This window comes from Lissotriton vulgaris, chromosome 2_1 (assembly GCF_964263255.1).
Source record: "Lissotriton vulgaris chromosome 2_1, aLisVul1.2, whole genome shotgun sequence".
NCBI classification, from domain to species: Eukaryota; Metazoa; Chordata; class Amphibia; order Caudata; family Salamandridae; genus Lissotriton; species Lissotriton vulgaris.
The window spans coordinates 746,933,747-746,951,395 of NC_141687.1; the positions used below are offsets into that span (position 1 = coordinate 746,933,747).

At 46.3% G+C, this 17,649-nt stretch overlaps 1 protein-coding gene across 1 annotated transcript in view; it reads left to right on the forward strand.

Annotated features, from left to right (window-relative positions):
- The window catches only part of LOC147731073 (uncharacterized), a 77,976-nt gene that overhangs the window by 6,733 nt on the left and 53,594 nt on the right, over positions 1-17,649 (forward strand). The window contains exon 2 of the mRNA XM_086954141.1: positions 4,532-4,665. Coding sequence (XP_086810267.1) covers positions 4,532-4,665 — 134 coding nt within the window. The remainder of the gene's footprint in view (positions 1-4,531; positions 4,666-17,649) is intronic.

Consider the following 17,649-nt stretch of genomic DNA (forward strand, 5'->3'; position numbering starts at 1 on the left):
TTCACGCAGTTGTTTACATGTGTTTAGGCAAAACACTGACTCAGCAAGAGAGCACACGGCTTAAGTGGGCTTCCTTGAGCTCCATGTTGGATGTAGCGGAGGGCGGAAGAGAATGTTAATGATACTGGAATCGACCTACGGTTTTTGAAGGTTCACCCAAGGCCCATAAAGGAAGTACATTTAACTATGCATGTATGCTTTGTGATGGTTTTATCACAAAAGCCTAGCACACAGCTAAATGTTGTCAACATGACTTCCCTAAAATATCGGTATTTTCCTTCGAAAACAATGAAACTAACGTAGATTGGCATGTAATGCTGTACTACTGTAGCTGATATACATCATAATGCCACTACCGTGTGCAAAATATTAAGTAAATTTAACTTTAGAGGCACCTTAACATTTCTACTTGTGACGAAAAATCTGGCGTCCGTAGTTCGGGAAGTAGAGGCGCTGGAAGGGCGTGTAGGATGAGAAACGGGAAAACACTTCACCAGCACACATGCGCAGACCACACAAAGAGCCTGCAATCAGAGAAAAGAAAGTTGCGAGCTTCATTGTGAGACTGTACGCAAGACTTCGATGACAGCGAGAGCGCGTGCGCACAAATTAAGGTAGTGACATATGCGCAGGTACGAGTTGCGTTTGGGAGTTCACGCGCGTGTGTAGTTATCCAGTTTGGCTTTTGAGCTTGCACGCTGTTCTCAGTTGGTGCACGAGCTGCTGTACCCGCTCTTTGGTTGGCTCAGAGTGCTGGCGAGCGCGCGGGAGAGAGGGAGAAAGCGCGAGAGCCCAAGGCAATGGCGGCGGCAGAAGAGCGAGGGAGGCGTTTTTATAAAGCGCGGACTTAACCAGAAGGTATCAGGGGGCTTCACAATAGGAACAGTAGTGATACATGAAGCAAAAATTACAAGTGAGCATGTTACAAAAGCAAACGGTACGTTACATGAGGCAATAGTGACAATTGTGCAAGTATCAAGAGCAAACAAAATACAAGAGGTAGCAAATGATATGTTACTAGAGGAAACAAGCTTCTCGGGATTGCTGTTTGGGCTGGGGTGTGATGAGCGAGACGCGCACGCTGGAAAGGCAGTGGTGGGATGACTGGGCAGCTGAATGCAGCGTGCACAAAGGGAAGAGTCAACAAAAGCTCTTGAAAAATATGCCCGTGGGGAGAATGCGCAATGGGAGAGAGGCTGTGGGCTGCGCGTTGGCGTGCTGGAGAGGGAGGGGGTGTGATGAGTGAGAGGCACGGGCTGGAGAGGGAAGGGGTGGGAGGACTGGGCAGCTGAATGCAGCGTGCACAAAGTGAAGAGCCAATGAAAGCTCTTGAAAAATATGCCCGTGGGGAGAATGCGCAATGGGAGAGAGGCTGTGGGCTGCGTGTTGGCGTGCTGGAGAGGGAGGGGGTGTGATGAGCGAGAGGCGCGTGCTGGAGAGGGAGGGGGTGGGAGGACTGGGCAGCTGAATGCAGCGTGCACAAAGTGAAGAGCCAATGAAAGCTCTTGAAAAAAAATGCCCGTGGGGAGAATGCGCGTGATTGTGTTCACATGAACTGTACTAAATCTGCAATAGTTCAAGAGCTTGTTTTGCCTACTATACTCTCGTCTATTTATCCCTGCGGGATAGAATAGTCGAGACCTAAAAAGGAGGAATAATGCTTCACAGCTATTTTAACCCTGCATGCTGTACACAAATTCAAAACAGCGTTTCGTGCTCTAAAAATTGTATTTACACAATTTGCCTCATTTATAGATCACAGCCTACTGATAGATATATTGAGACATGTTGTAAAGTGTACCTTGTAGAGCAAGTATACGTGTTTATTTGCACAGTCAATTAACAAACAAATTCACTGTCGCTTCTGTACCCCAATGTCATTAGGTGCAAGTTACACATTTCTCTCAGCTGGCAATAAAAAGTAAAAAGAAAACTCAAAAGTGACTTGGGATACGACAGAGAAGTCTAACATATCTTATTGAAAAAATAGCCAGCAAGCAGCACATTGAGCAAAGGCAAAATGCTAAATCAACGGACCAGAGCTTTGCCCCCTGTCAGTTGGAACATGCAATGCTAAAATTCATACATTTTGGTGCTAAATATATACACTCTTTTCTCAGTGCAAGAGAATGGAAGCAGGAACACATGATGGCCGCAAACTGTAGATAGGTGCTAATGAGCAGGTACCAAGCTCTTCTCGTGGGAATAATTAGAGAAGGCCTTAAAAAATAGCAAAAATCTTCTTGAAGGAAAGGCTGATTGTACTAATTTCTTCAATCCTCCCTTTGTTGTGCCATCCTGAGAACAAGGCTACGCTTAAAAGGATGGCTGAGGTAAAATGTGCAATACACAACGCAGGATAGCACAATGGAAGTTTATGTGTGTGCAATAATACTAATGCTTCAGAAACTGCAAGCAAGAGTACAAATAAAATCAAAATTAAATTGATTAGTACAGGCAGTTGTGACAGAAATTATTAATACACATATGTGAATTTACATATAAATCCTACTGTTAAAATAATTAGTAGGAATTTATCAGATAGAATTGCCCGGTATTTGTGAGTCTGCTCTGAGCACATAACAATTTTCTCTCTTAGTGCCTATTCTCCTTTGGAAATCCTTGAAGAATGTCTGAGGGTGCTTCAGTTCCTCGCTCACTCTTAGCAACAGCACCACTAGTAGTAGCCAGTTTAAATGAGACTGTACAAAGTAACAAAGGCGCCCATAATACAGACAGAACAGAACATTTCAAATATCTGGAGATAATTATCAACTCCCTTTTGAGGCTGAAAATCCCCTGCATTTCTGTGGCGAGTGTGCTCCCCTCTCCTATGTTGTTTACACTACCTGTACAGTTGCTGTGTTTTCATATTGTTCTTGGTGACAATAACAGCATTGGAAGCTCATTGTGGTGCTTCCCCGTTACATGGACTTACACCCCCAGAACAGTGCTCTGAGACCGAGGCGGGTATCCAGAGTGACCTCTATTTAGGTGGCTACCTCTCCTTTTTCCCGGACTTTGCGGGATTTGACTGAGGTGACAGCATCCTTTGGCTTTTTACACTTCTTGTAGGGAATATGCATAGTGACCTTTCCTGTCTAAAAGACTCTACCTGTCTCCTTAGCAGAGTCTTTTACTTCCAACTGTGTGAGGAGTGACAGGTGTATGTATTGTGTTTATGGTGCACAATGAGTGTGAAGCCTATGTCCATGATTCTCAGGGATCACAAAGCAATCCATTCTGGCTTCGCTTTGTGCATGGCAACACAAACTAATAGAGGGCTTTGTGCAAAGCTATCTTGGGAGCCTGCACTTTTGCATTCCTTCTCGTCTCAAAGTGTCATTTTGTAGAGGGCTACAGTGATATTTGCAGGAATGCAACTAGACCCAAACTTTGAGGGGTTGCGATGGAAGATGCTAGCACTTCGAGCAGTGTGTGCGGACTCATCCTCAAAACCAGAGTGCAAATGTCTTGTTTAGGCTCCCTTCATTTTGTAGTATACCATATAATACGAGGTGCAATTTTCTGGACAATATGTGGCTGGTTGCGCATTTTAAATCTCAGTGAGCCACTAATATTGTTGTGAGCTTAAAATCCTCCAGGATGGTAGGACTTCTAATTCATGAGTTTTAGCGGAATGGATGGCAAATGCTGCATTTTGTAACACTTGAGCACTAACCAGTTCTTCGGTGGTGCGATCTGGTAGGAGAGAGATGCAGTCAAAGAAGTATTTCCTAATGCCAGGCAAACTCTGCCAAGGCTTATATACTGTCTATGATCCAGGCCAAGTTAGTGCTCAAGTGGATTGAGAAAAGAAATAACGTCCTCTGTTCAGCCTGGTCTCTCTCAGTGTAGTTACTCCTTAGACCATCTTTGTAGTGACTCCCCCTTTTGGTGCTAGCAAGAGAAGGTACACTTGCATCTACCAACACATAAGAAAGTGTGTAAACGTCAACAAAATCTGATGCAAGTGTATGCTGAACTAAACTCTCCCTTATTCTCCCTGCTAACTTAAAACTTCTCCCCTTCCCACCTTGGGTTCATATCACAGGGAGGGCGGTTGGAAGGCTAAAATGGGCCTTTAAACCATTCTTAGGAAAGACAATACATTGGTGAAAATCAAATATGTCCTTGTAAGGGACCCCTTGATTACCTGCTATCTCTCCCAAGAAAGTTGTACTTGACAACCACCTTTGGAATTTATTTTGACATTCCTAGAATGTTTCCTGGCCTTACCTTAGTTAGACACCTAATTGTAGTCCATGTTAGAGGAAAATCAAACAAAAGCCTTATATGTCCAAGTAGGAAATTAAGTTAATACTTTTATGAGTATAATGTGCGCTTCTCCCAATTCAACTATATACTGTTTTTATGTTTCAGGAACTTCAAGGAAGACAGATACTGATGAGTACAGTCAGAGTATCCAGTATGATAATTACAAATCCACACAACAAAAATAATGCACGCCTAACCACCTTTGTATTGCAGTCATCTGTAGTAAGGGCTCTCTTAATTCTTCTCTTTGCAGATTCCCTTAGAGCACTCTTTATTGAATGCAAGAGATGGACAACATTCAAAGAAGAACAGGTCGCCAGCACCAACCTCCAGGAAGAAGCTAAGAAAGAAGCAAAGAAAAATGCTGGCCGGAGGAACCAACATCAGGTAAGCCAAAAACTATACAATATTTTTTGATGATAGCTTTGCCGGACAACTTTTGTAATCTGCCAGGCCCTAGAACATGGCATCGTTTGTGTGCGGGCTTCCAGGTGCAGAGTCCCAACAGACTACACTGCATCATGTGTGCCAGTACCACCCAAGTCATGCCTGCCTTTGCAACTAGCTTCACGAGCCGAGGCATCCGTGACCCATTTCTTTTTACTCAAACTGTTTTTTTAGAATTTTTTATGTTACAGAACATTTGCATTGTAGAGGTCAAATGCACCAATTAGCATACACATAACATTGGCAGCACTAACAGATTTTTCTTCTTCAATAAATATATTAACACTGTCACAGACAAGAGGGTAGGGAAGGCAATAACATCCCAGGAGAGGGGTATGGTGCCTTGCTCCTGTGCCGTTGTATGCCTAATCGGAATGCGCATCAATAGAAGTAATGGGGAGGGTGAGGGGGGGACCCATAGAGGGTTGAGGGGTCTCCAACCGAGTCTTCTTGGTAATGGGAATGTGGTAGGCAGTGGGTGGGCTCTGAATGAATTCTGTGAACCTCTCATTACAGGCCCTTAGTGGGGGCGAGGGGGGCGCCCTCCCTACTCCAGCGAGTCACATATGTGAAGGACAGGACGCCTGGTGTGTTGGAAGCAGAAGAATTCTAGGCCAGTCATGTATTCAGTGAGAGGCGTCCATAGGCACAGGACCTTTTTTTCTTTAAAATACAATTTATGTGTCATTTGTTCCATTGCAATGGTGTGCCAAAGGCTGCGTAAACCTAGATGCTGAGGGAGGAGTGGAGGTTAGTGACACATTTTAATACACACTGTATTGTTACACCAGATAGGATTTCAAATATCGTATTCTTGTTTCAAGGACAATCAGTGGGATATTGTGCATTCTGAAACACACTTTTGGTGGTTGCATTGGTCTCAATCCTTCTCACCTCCTTTCTAGCAGATAGGGAGCAGACTATTTACTGGGATCATTTACAATCTGAGACTTTCCACCTCCCGTGCGGGGTGCCGCACGGGAGGTGGAAAACCTTATTGGAAGACCTTATCACCGACTCTATTCAACATATATGTATGTCACCCCGCTGGCCAGTATTGTCAGAGATTTTGGCTTTAATTTGGTCGTATATGCTGATGACTCCCAGCTCATTGTATCAATATCTAAACAGCCTGAGGCGACTGCCATCAGCTTCCATATCTGTTTGTCGTCTGAAACCATGCGCTGGATGAGCCAAAATGTCGTAAAAATGATCACTGAGAAAATGGAGGTAATGGAGTTTGGCAGGGGCCCTACCCTGTGGAATTGGTTGTGGTGGCCCTCTAAGGCGGGTGAATGTCCATGTCCGACCCTAAAGGCTAGGAATTTAGGAGTGGTGTTTGATAACCAACTGAAATTTGCAGGCCAGATAAATCACCTAACGTCCATATGCTTTTTTGGGGTGCAAGGACTGAGACGAAGCTTCCCTCGTCTTCCCCGCAATGTATCGGCGATATGGGACCCATATGTCAGTGGGGCGGGAGGTTGCCGGGAGTTGGTCAGAATATTCCACACTATTGACATTGCAATAAGCCACACTTCGCAGCCAAGCGGCAACTGTAGGAGCCCGTCTCGCACACCAGTGCAGTGCTACCTCCCTCTTGGCCAGAAGGAAGCAGATCGATGCCAATTTACGTATCTTTCGGGGAAAGTCGGACATAAAGCCCATCAGGGCAATCTCTGGTAAGACTGCCAATGGTAGACCCAAAATCTCACCCAGTGTATCATGTATAGCAACCCAAAAGGTGTGGAGTTCTAGGCATGTCCAGGACAGATGGGCAAAGTCCGCCTGTGGGGCGTTGCATTTGGGGCAGGTGTGGGGGCGCGCGGGGTCGATTCTGTGGGCCATCGCTGGGGTGTGGTATAGTCGACGAAGGAATTTGAAATGAATTAGCTTGTGTCTGTTATTCATCGATACCTCCCTGGTCGTGGCACAACATGCGGCCCATTGATCGTCAGAGATCTGGGTGCCCAGATCCGCTTCCCAAGCGGCACGAACCGCCTCATCCGACGATGGGAGTGAGGATAAGCATAATTTGTAAAGTTTGGACACCACGTGGGACCCCGAAGTATTCTGGATAATAGAAGTGAGTGCTAAAGTGTCGTCCGGTGGCAACGGGAAGGTGTGGAACGTGGAACGCATCAATGCCTTGATTCTAGCAAACACAAAGGTGTCCATGAAAGTGCGTTCCGAGAAGCGAGGGTCCTCGGAAACGGAAAGCGCGTGGCCGTCGGGGAATAAGTCACCGATCGTAGTCAGTTGGTATTTAGCTAGTGTATGACAGATCAATGTTTCGCCAGTGATGGGGAGCCAATGAGGGTTGGGTAGTGGGAGGGCCTGTGAGTACAAAGTGTCAACCCGCAGTAGACGCCTGAGTTTGTCCCAGGCCCAAGCCGTGGTGGTAAGAGGAAGTATGTCATGTGGATCGCGAGGAAGGCCCTTAGGGAGTACATTGTTCAGAGATACAGGGAGAGCGGCGTCAGCTTCAGGTTTCAAGTGTTGAATCCTGGCGTCCGGGTGGAACCAGGAGTGGGCATACGAGCACTGGGCAACCAGGTAATAGAGGTAGAAGTCCGGGACCCCAAAGCCCCCCCTCTCATATGGCAGTGTCAACGCACTCCAGGCTAGGCGAGGACGCTTCCCACCCCAAACCAGCCTCAGCAGAGCGGTGCGCAGCTGCGCGAAAAAGACCCGAGTTAGAGGGATGGGGATGTTGTTGAATAGATATAAGAACCGGGGCAGTACCACCATTTTCACTATGGCGATGCGCCCAGCCATCGACAGGGGAAGGCGGAGCCATCTATCAGTGTTATCTTCCAAGAAATCGAGGGCTCGGCCATAATTCATGCGAATGATAGCCACGGTATCCAAGTGTATATGAATCCCTAGGTATTTAACGGAGTCCTCGCACCATTCCAATGGGAGGGAACAAGGCCACCTTGTAGTGGCAAGGGTTAGGGGGAACAGCTGTGACTTGTGCCAATTAACCCTGAGGCCAGAGTAATCACCAAAGCGTATAATCTCCGCCAGTAGAGGCTGCAGGTTGGTTTCTGGGGCGCGGATGTACAGAACCATGTCGTCCGCGTAGAGCGATACAAGCAGAGGCCCTGTGCGGAACTGTTGCCCCCTGTGCAAGTGCTTCTCCTGAAAGTGACGGACCAGAGGGTCCATAGCCAAAATAAAAAGTAAGGGGGATGAGGGGCATCCCTGGCGGGTACCTCTAGACAGAGTGAACCTGTCGGTGATAGTACCATTTAGGCGAAGACGCGCCGTGGGAGCCGTGTAAAGCAATTCGACGGTCGCCACGAACATAGCCGGCATGCCCATCCTACGCATCACGTCCAGAAAAAAGGGCCACTCCAAGGTATCAAACGCCTTCTCAGTGTCCAGAAAGTCCGAACGGTCGGATCAATTCTATGTAGGACAGAGAAGATCGTGCGGAGGTTCAGGGAAGTTGACCTTTGGGGCAGGAAGCCAGACTGAACCGGTGAAATGATGGAATTCACTAGTAGCGCGAGCCGCATAGCGAGCACCTTGGCAAGGATTTTATAGTCTAGGTTTAGGAGTGACAGCGGGCGATAGGAACCCCAGATCGTTGGGTCTCGGCCAGGTTTGGGTAGCAAGACAATAACCGCCTCACGGAGCGTAGGAGGGAGAACACCAGACTCCAGGGCCTCAGCGTACACCTCGACCAGGATGGGAACCAACTCCTCCTTGAATGTTTGATAAAAATCGGCTGTGAAACCGTCCAGGCCCGGCGCCGAGGAACCTTTCAGCGAGTCTATCGCTTCTGCGATCAGTTCGGGAGTAATAGGGTGCGCCAAGTAGTCTTGCATGTACTTTTCCAAGAATACCATGGCTATTTCGTTGATGTAGGGACCAGGGTCGCGATTTTCCCCCGTTAGGGCAGATTTGTAGAGATGCTTGTAATAAGACAAGAAAGTGTTGCAAATGTCAGGAGTGGTGAAGTGAGGTGTGCCATCTGAAGCCACAATCTGTGTGATGTACGCTGCCTGCCGGGGGGGGCGCAACAATTGCGCCAATAATCGTCCCGGTCTGTCCCCCTCGCCATATTGGCGGGCCGAATGGTACTTGCCTAAGTATTTGAGTTCCCTGTCCGCCGCGTCTCTGAACTCTAACAGGTGCTCGGTGCGTTTGGCTTCGTTGGCAGGGGAGGGGTCAGTCAGGATCCGAGATTCAATGGCCGAAAGGTCAGTCTCAATGCGGGATAGGGTAGACCGTATCTCACTCAGAGCCCCTACGTGCTTGGTGATGCAGACCCCCCTGATTGTTGCTTTGAATCCCTCCCATAGTGTGGCCCACGCAGTCACGGAGCCGGTGTTGAGGTCAAAATAGTCCTCAATCGCCGAGCGGATCTCCTCCGTGAAAACTGGGTCCGTCAATGCGCGCCCAGGGAATCTCCATTGCCTCTCATACCCACCCAGCCTGGGGATCGCAAGCGCCAGAATCACCGGAGAGTGGTCAGATATGGTGCGTGGTAGCGTGCGCAAATCAGTAACCCATCCCGCTAAGCCCGGGGACAATAGCCAGTAGTCAATCCTGGTACTCGTGTTGTGGTAGCCAGAGTGGTGTGTGAAGGACGGGGAGGTGGCATTACGGGTAGCCTCAATGTCCTGTAGTGTAAAGTGGGAGCATAGATCCGCCATCGCCGCGCGGGATAATGGTTTGCGGTCAGGGGAGGGGGATGTGCTGTCCCTGCCGGGGTTCATTAACAGGTTAAAATCGCCCCCCAACGCCAGAAGGTCAATATCTGCGTGAACCAGAGACATGTGCAGGTCAGCGAGGCAGCCGGGGAGTCGACATTAGGGCCATAAACCCCCACAATGGAAATCTTGTACCCAAACAGCAGCCCATGCAAAATCACATATCGTCCCTCCTGGTCCACCCTGCTACCAGTCAGGACAAAGGGTAAGCGTTTGTGCACCAAGACCGCCACCCCCCGAGCATATCTACTGAAGCAAGAAAACACTCTGTGTGCGCCCCAGCTCCGTGCAAAGGAGGGAGTGTCTGAGTGAACCATGTGTGTTTCCTGCAGTACTAAAATATCCACATTATGTCTTGCTGCATACTGTAAGACCTGTTTCCTTTTCCAGGTGGAGTTCAAGCCCCGGACATTCCAGGTCATCAAATTTAGCATAGAGGGTCCAGTCTGCAATCCTACTCGGGCCATAGAGCCAATCCGAAAATCGTGGGCAGAAGGCCACCCTTGAACAAACCAGTGCCATGTGTCTCGCGATCAATATAAAGGAGAAGAAAACAACACAAAAAATACAAACAACCCCACCCCCCACCCCCACCCAGCCTCCCAACAACCCGTGAGAGGCAGAACCCCCCCTTTTGCAAATCTGAAAGGCATAACAGCGAGTGCAATGTAGGAACAACTGGCATACATGGTAGCACTACACAAGCTAGAAACCCCCAGAAGACGCTACGATACATATCAGCCCGTGCTAGGGGGGGAGGCAACGCTAACCCCCGGGCGGGCAATCCAACGGAACATTGAGAATGTCACAACCGGATAAACATGAAGGAACAGTAACCACTCCCGCAACCAATAAAGGATCTAAGACTAAAGCGGAGTGAGCAATCAGCCCTGTCCAGCGTCTGTGAACAGGTCAGCGCTGACCTGCGTGTCCGACTGCGGGGGAGAAGTGGGCCTAGAGCCGGGGGCCGAACCAGGCCCAGACTTATAAGTGTGACAGAAGTCTTGAACCTCAGCTGGAGAGTCAAAGATGCGATACCGGCCATTGATGTCCACTTTCAGTCGAGCTGGGTAGAGCATATTGTATTTTAGGCCCAGGTTACGAAGAGCCGCCTTGACGCTGGTGTATTTTCTCCGGGCCTCTTGCACCATAACTGTATAGTCCGGGAAGAATGACAGCCTGCTCCCCTGCCATCGCATCTCACCCATTTCTCGCGCCGCCCGAAGCGCGGCATCTCGGTCTCTGAAGTTCATAATCCTTGCGATGATGGGCCGGGGTAGCTGTCCCGAGCTCGGCCTAGGTCCCAATGACCTATGTGCCCTCTCCACAACAAAACCAGATGTAAACGTGTCTTTACCAAACAGTTCGATAAGGAGAGTTTCCACAAAGGTATCAAACCGGCCAATGGCAGTCGTCTCCGCCACGCCAAGGATTCTGATGTTATTGCGCCTGCCACGCGCCTCCAAATCCTCGTTTTTGATGGCAACTTCCTTTAGAATTTTCTCCACCCTTTCGAGTCTCTTTCGGGTTTTCGAGGAGTCGTCGTCAAGGTCGGATATTCTAGACTCCGCCAAGTCCAGACGCCTATCGTGGGCTTGTACTGTGGAGTTGATGGCGGATAGCTTCTGCTCCAAGCTGTCGAACCTAGTATCCAGGGCTTTGAAGCCAGCCCGCATCTCCCCCATTATAGTGGCCATCATGGACGCCACATCTCCAGCAGGCTGTGTCCCCAGGACTCCAGCAGCAGCGCCCGGAGGGGGATCAGCGACAGGGAGAGCCTTGTCGAAATTGAGAGTCTTTTGGGCCGGGTCTTTTTTCCCCATCGTGGTGGATGTGTGGCGTGGCCGCAGTCTCTGCGACAGTGGAGGTGAGCGGGGATCAATGGCAGAGGCAGGTCGGCCCCCAGCAACCGGACCCGTGGACAGGTCAGCAGGCGAAGGCCCAAGCCGCAGTCAAGGTAGCAGGGATGTGGGCAGCCGAGGAGCTCAAAATGGCGCCGCTGGGATCAGTATTAGGCCTCCCAACCGAGGCGTCCGCAGCAGCCGCCTTGCGGGGCGACGGAGGGTGGCGCGGTGTTCAGGCGCACGGCGGGACTGCCGCACGTTACCAGGGCGCACCCCCGGACCGACCAGCAAGCTCGCACCCCCCTCCACCCGGACCCCCGAACTCGCCCGCAGCACTCCCCTCCAACCCGGCCCAAGACCCAAATCCAGTCCCCGGCTCCACTCCCCGTGTAGGCCCAAATAGCAGCCACCCCCGAGAGACCGGAACCAGGGCCAAGACGGGCCGAGCGGCCAGGGGGAAGCAGCGCGCGAAAGCGCCGGAGACAGGGAATTAAAGGGGTGGCGGCGCGGCCGCAGTCCGCCGAGGCGCACTCCCCCGACTCTCCAGTGTGGCGGGGAAGATGGCGCCAGGCTCAGGGGGCCTCAGATTCCCTCCGTCGCGGCTGCAGCAATCAGCCGTCCCCGCGGCTCAGGAACGTCTCCAAGGCTGCCCCGGACCATCAGGCGGCTGGACGATGCAGTTAGGGATGGCTGGGACGTGGATTACATTCCGTATCGTCCGATTTGGGTGCCCGCCCAGAGGAGCTTCACGGCAGAGCGGCCATTACGGTTGCCGCCGTGGCCACGCCCCCAACGTCCATATGCTTTTTCTTATTCAAGACCCTGTGTAAGATTTTCCTTTATTCCCCAGGAACTTAGAAAAACTGTGCTGGTAGCACTATTTTTTTCCAAACTAGATTACCGTAATGCACTCTATTTGAGAATTGATAAGGCTCAACTGACTAAACTGCAGTCATTACAAAATGCGGCGGCTCGACTGCTTTTAATTTCCCCAAAGCTCATCTCACATCTGCCGGTATAAGAGCATTGCATTGGCTTCCCATTCAGCAGCAAGAGGAATTTAAGGCTCTCTGTTTGACCCATAAGGTACTCTACCGAGGTGGAGCTGGGGACATACAAAAATTGTTTGCCTGTTATGCCCCCCAGAGAAATCTAAGATCCACAAATGCAGGTCTGGTACAGATTTCTAAAATCCGTAGAGCGCGATGGGGAGGTAGGAATCTATCTCACCGTGCAGCCTCCTTGTGGAACAAAATGCCCATCGCAATGAGGTTGCAGCCAAACAGACAGTTTTTTAGGAAATTACTCAAAACTTGGCTGTTCCCTCATTAATTAAGTAACACTACTAATAGAGCAGCCTCTTTTTTACTCTCCTCAGTGCCAAGACGCCAAGGCACTCGAGCTCTTTATAAACCTATTTTATTATTATTAGGAATTTGAAAAAACAGTTAAAAAAAGATATTTGGGCGTCCTCCCCCAGAGGCAGCTTTAGAAGAAAAGTTAGGCAAATGGTGTACACTGTTGTTTAGTTGTGGTTTTGTTCATACTGCAATTCTCAGCATACAGTGCCCTTAAATTGTTTGCAGGACATGATGGTAGTACTGGAGACAACTGCTATGAGCAGAGAATAGGAGCCTCTGAATGTGTATGGGTGGATCAAGGCATGATGGGATTGGTCTTCAAGTGGTTTGTGATATCACTTTAGCGCCCATTGGCATCTTTGTGAATTACAGCACACAACCAATACCCAAACATGCACCACACCCATGAATACTGGCAGTACTTAACAGAAGAATATTAAATAGCATTAGCCTTCCTGAAAATATTAGGCAACTGTGCATTGAGATTTATTTGGTGCAAGGTATGCCTGTTTGACGAACAATGACCTTGAAATAAGGCTTCCTGGGCGAATGCTAAGTAGTAGCATAACAGAGAATTTCCTGAAAAAATTAATTGGTAAACTGGATTCTAACAGGTGCAATTTGGCTAACTCAGAAATACTATAAAAAAGTAGTTGGATAAACACGTAGTGTGAGAAAATAGAGGTGCCAACATTCTAGTGTATAATATGTTACAACAGGCAGAAAACTGGATTTGATAGACAGGCCCAAACATCTTCGATTTTAGAGGAAGAGCACAAAGTAATTACTGTAAGACAGCAAACACCTGCACACACACAGTAGAGTGCATTTCAAATGCTGGTCCTTCGTCAAATCTACTCCTTTCCCTCTCATCCTCTGAAACAACTGTTAAAGAAACAGCATCTCTATCCCTGATGGCTTCTGTCCTCTCGGAAGTCCTGCTCTCCCTCCCTATCTCCCTGTGAGGAGGGGGGGGGGGTGCTAGATGTAACTGTTATGGAAGGTTCAGGAGAGGTCTGACTTTAGTCACTTTGCAGCAGCTTCTTGCCAACATGTCACTTTCTCTGACACATCTCATTACCTTTCAAATAGTATGCTAGGATTTCTACTCTGTCAGCCATCAACTCTTCTATCACCCTCAGCCATAGCAACGATAAAGCGCTCTTGCCCTTCTCTGTATGAAACTAATGACTTGGAAAGAACCTTCTGAATGAAGGCTCTTTCCTCACCCCCATCCCCTGCCTTGTGTCCTTCCTTCTTTTCTTCTTGCCCCACTTTTCCTATCCCCTACTCCTGAGGAACTTTGAGACAGCCTTATGGAGGTTTACATAAATAAAGGAATTAAGTAACCAATATAGCACTTTATGACAGCCAGAACAAACAACTAAAGTCCCTTTGCACTTAAATTCTAATTTAATATTTTCTTTACTTTGAAGCACTACTGATCTTTACTGAATGGGGTTCACCTTCTTGGCCTCACAATATCTCTCGTCATCTCTCTTTCAATCTCTGGGTCTCTCTTTCTGGTCTTCTTTCAGTCTCTTCTCTCTCTCTCTATCTCTGATGTTCTGTATTTCTGAGCAAATTTCACCTGCCCCATGTTGACATTGGGTTTTGCTCTGTTCTTATTCTCTGTTTTCTTATATCGCTTTTTGTTTTACTTTCTTATCTTTTCCCTGTTTCTCTACCACTTACAAGGTCAGCACCTTCACAGCCTTTCCAACACGCATCATGCCTTCAACAGGTGCAGTGTCCTCTGAAGGTGCTGTAGAGCAACTGCTAAGAAACACAAAAATCTTACAACCCAGACAGCTGATTTTACAAACTATGGTAAAGAGTACGGCATGGACTGTCGAAAACAATACAGCCACATCCAGAAGTTACAGCAAGCAGGGACACCTTAACTGATTAAGAAGTGAATAAACAGGATATTATGGCACTATAGCTAAAAGTAAATTGTGTTATTTAGAGTTTTGATCACCTCCATAATATACTTTCAGAACTGGATTCGAAGTCCATATTTCACATTCATTATTTCATTCTATTATTTATTTATTTTCCCTACTTTGGAAAAATTACATTTTCCCACCTCAATTATATAGTTGAATCAATGTAAAGTATAGAAATTAGCACAAAATAGTACAATATATAGCAGTATCATGTGGTATTCCTTTCAAATATAATAGCATGTAAAAAAATAAATGAATAGAGTGAACAGGTTGAGTCAAACTTGTTTCATTTATTACAGTACCTCCAACCCCCACATCTGGGCGTCCTCAAGTTTAGCATTAATGCTCCTTTTCATTAATGGTTTTATTAGACACTTAGCAGACCGTACTTGATATTAAGTGCTGCATTTACATTCTTGTGTTGGTAACAAGCAACTTATCTTCGGGTCAAAGGCCTGCGGATAAATTTACCATAGTCACATCAAGTGTATGCAAGATTGCTGGCTAGCTAGGAAATATTGAACTGAAATTGAACATCAACAAAACAGAGGTTATTCTTTTGAGTCCTAAATATATATTTACCTCTGCCCCACAACCAGATATTTCATTTAGAGTTCCTACCATATTTGAGGACAGTTAAAAAAACTTTGTTTAGAACTTGGATTTGAGTCTGATCCTTCCATCAACTGAACAAAATTACTATCTGAAAACATGCTTGAGGTGGACTTTGGGGCCATAATAGAGACTATGGTTGATGGTGGAAGCATTGTTTATGTTTGTCTCCCCAAGTTTCTAATACAAGGAGTACAACCATTCAAAATTCTGCCTTTCGGCTCATATTCGGCCCGAAAACGTTTGATCACATTTTAGATCTCATCAAATCATTGACGGCACTAGATTCCTATTGATATCAGAGTCAGACTTAACATTCTTATGCTAGTATTCAAATGCTTATACGGTTTAGGGGTTGCATACCTTGCCAATAATATTAGCTGGTACAGCCTTGTTAGAACATTATGGCCCTTTTCTGCTTCATCTTGCTGTTTACAAAATATAAATATAAATGAGGGAGATTTTTTAGTGTCTGCCTCTAGATTGTAGAATTAGGAGAGATTGTTGATTAAGGGTGATTGGAATGTGTTTTGATGATTGATTGGAAAATATTGAAATAAAATATGTTTGAACAAAGTACAGTGAACCTCGCAATTACAATTGCACCAAAGAATGAATATTTATACCAGTAAATGTACTTTCACAGAAGGAAATTCAGACGTGTGCATAAGTCATACGATATTGCATTTAAGGAAGGCAACAAAGCCTGTATTAAGTGAATGGCTCACAAAAAAAGACATTTTTTTTCGGGAAAAAACAATAATTCATGTACATTCACATGCACTTCAATAGACAAACATACAAAGGATGAATATTCAAACAGGGCAACAATATACTGTGCGCTATGCTACATAATTCTACTTAGTCATTGTCGTTCACACAAATAAATCTTTTTATAGAAGTTAAGGGCATAACAGGTACAAACAGCAACACATTTGTATTGCAAATATATTGAAAAACATATTTTAAAATGGTTTTGAATAAAAACACATTACACTGGTACACAAAACCATTATCTAATTATAACTGACCTCCAGCACACCACAACACACTGCATGCCTATGTATTATTCACGAAGACCTAAGAAATTTCTGTAGTGTTTTAATAAAAGCTCCTTAGCTAATGCTTTTTGATTCTTCTGAGACCTTTTTCAGGTATTATATTCTATACCCATTGAACTTAAATTTTGATTGAAACATGTTTTTTATGTAGTAATTTAGGGCTACATGTACTATTTAAAAAAACTGATCGTTATTTGTGACCAGTAATGCATCTATTACTTGCAGCTAATATTCATTATATTTAGTCCGTAGTCCTCATCACAGTCATTTCCTTACAATGTGATCCCACCTCATCCAATGTATCAAAACCAGGAAGTAAGGGTGGACTTGACATAATCTGACCCCTTAGGTGTGGTATTAAGTATGGCCAAGCCCACCTCTCTTCTTGAACTACCAAGCCTTCTGATACCAGTAGCTCAAATAAGGGAGAGAGGGCTGTAATGACTGTGATGAGGGCTATAGACTAAGGATAATGAAGATTACTGGTAAGTAACCAGAACATTATGCCTACGTTCTAACATCTGAGTCCGAGTAATTTACTTATGAGGAATACCAAAGCTCACCTGGACAAAGAATAACTCAAATTAGCATTAATCCCATAAACTCAAGTTTTAATAGTGAAAATCACGAGTCTTACTCCAATAATACTGGTTTCAAAACCTTTTGAACAAAATTGTTTGCTCCCAATACCATTCCCCGAACCTTGTTATGTGTCAGGAAGGTGTGAGGAGTTGTCCAGGTTTTTGCTTGACTCATTTCTGATAAAGAAACACTTTCGAAGTCAGCCCAAGAGGCATCTACATCTCTTGTGAACCTGTCCTTGTAATTTATTGGCAGAGAAGCACTGTAAGACTTATAAGCAAATGAAATAGCTGCTCTAATCCTCCTACTTATAGTTATGCTAGAAGGGTTACAACCCTGGTTGACCCTTCCACAGATAACAAAAAGCGTATCTAGGCCATCTCAGGTTTAGACGAATCGTTGAATCGTATTTGCTGATGGAGATCTGCCTATGTTATTGACATGGTGCTTGATTCCTCCTTCTTGTCTCTTCATGGGTAGATTATATTGACGCTGTGAAGGTTGTCTAAAAGACCTTTTCAATTTAGCACAATGACTGAAGAACGAGATTGCCTAGATGAAGAAGAGTGTTTTTGTCTATGACAATGCGATAAGGCTACACATCCAATTCAGGACCAAACAGTTTAACACCCTTAAACGACATTCTGAGGACCACATTCTTCTGTGCATAATCAGGGTTCCAGTCTGTTAGAAAAACATTTATATTTACAGCAGTTGTTGAACCTTCTGATAAAGCTGCTGCTCTCACAACATTGAATGAAATGTTGTATAAAACATGCTTTTCTAGACGC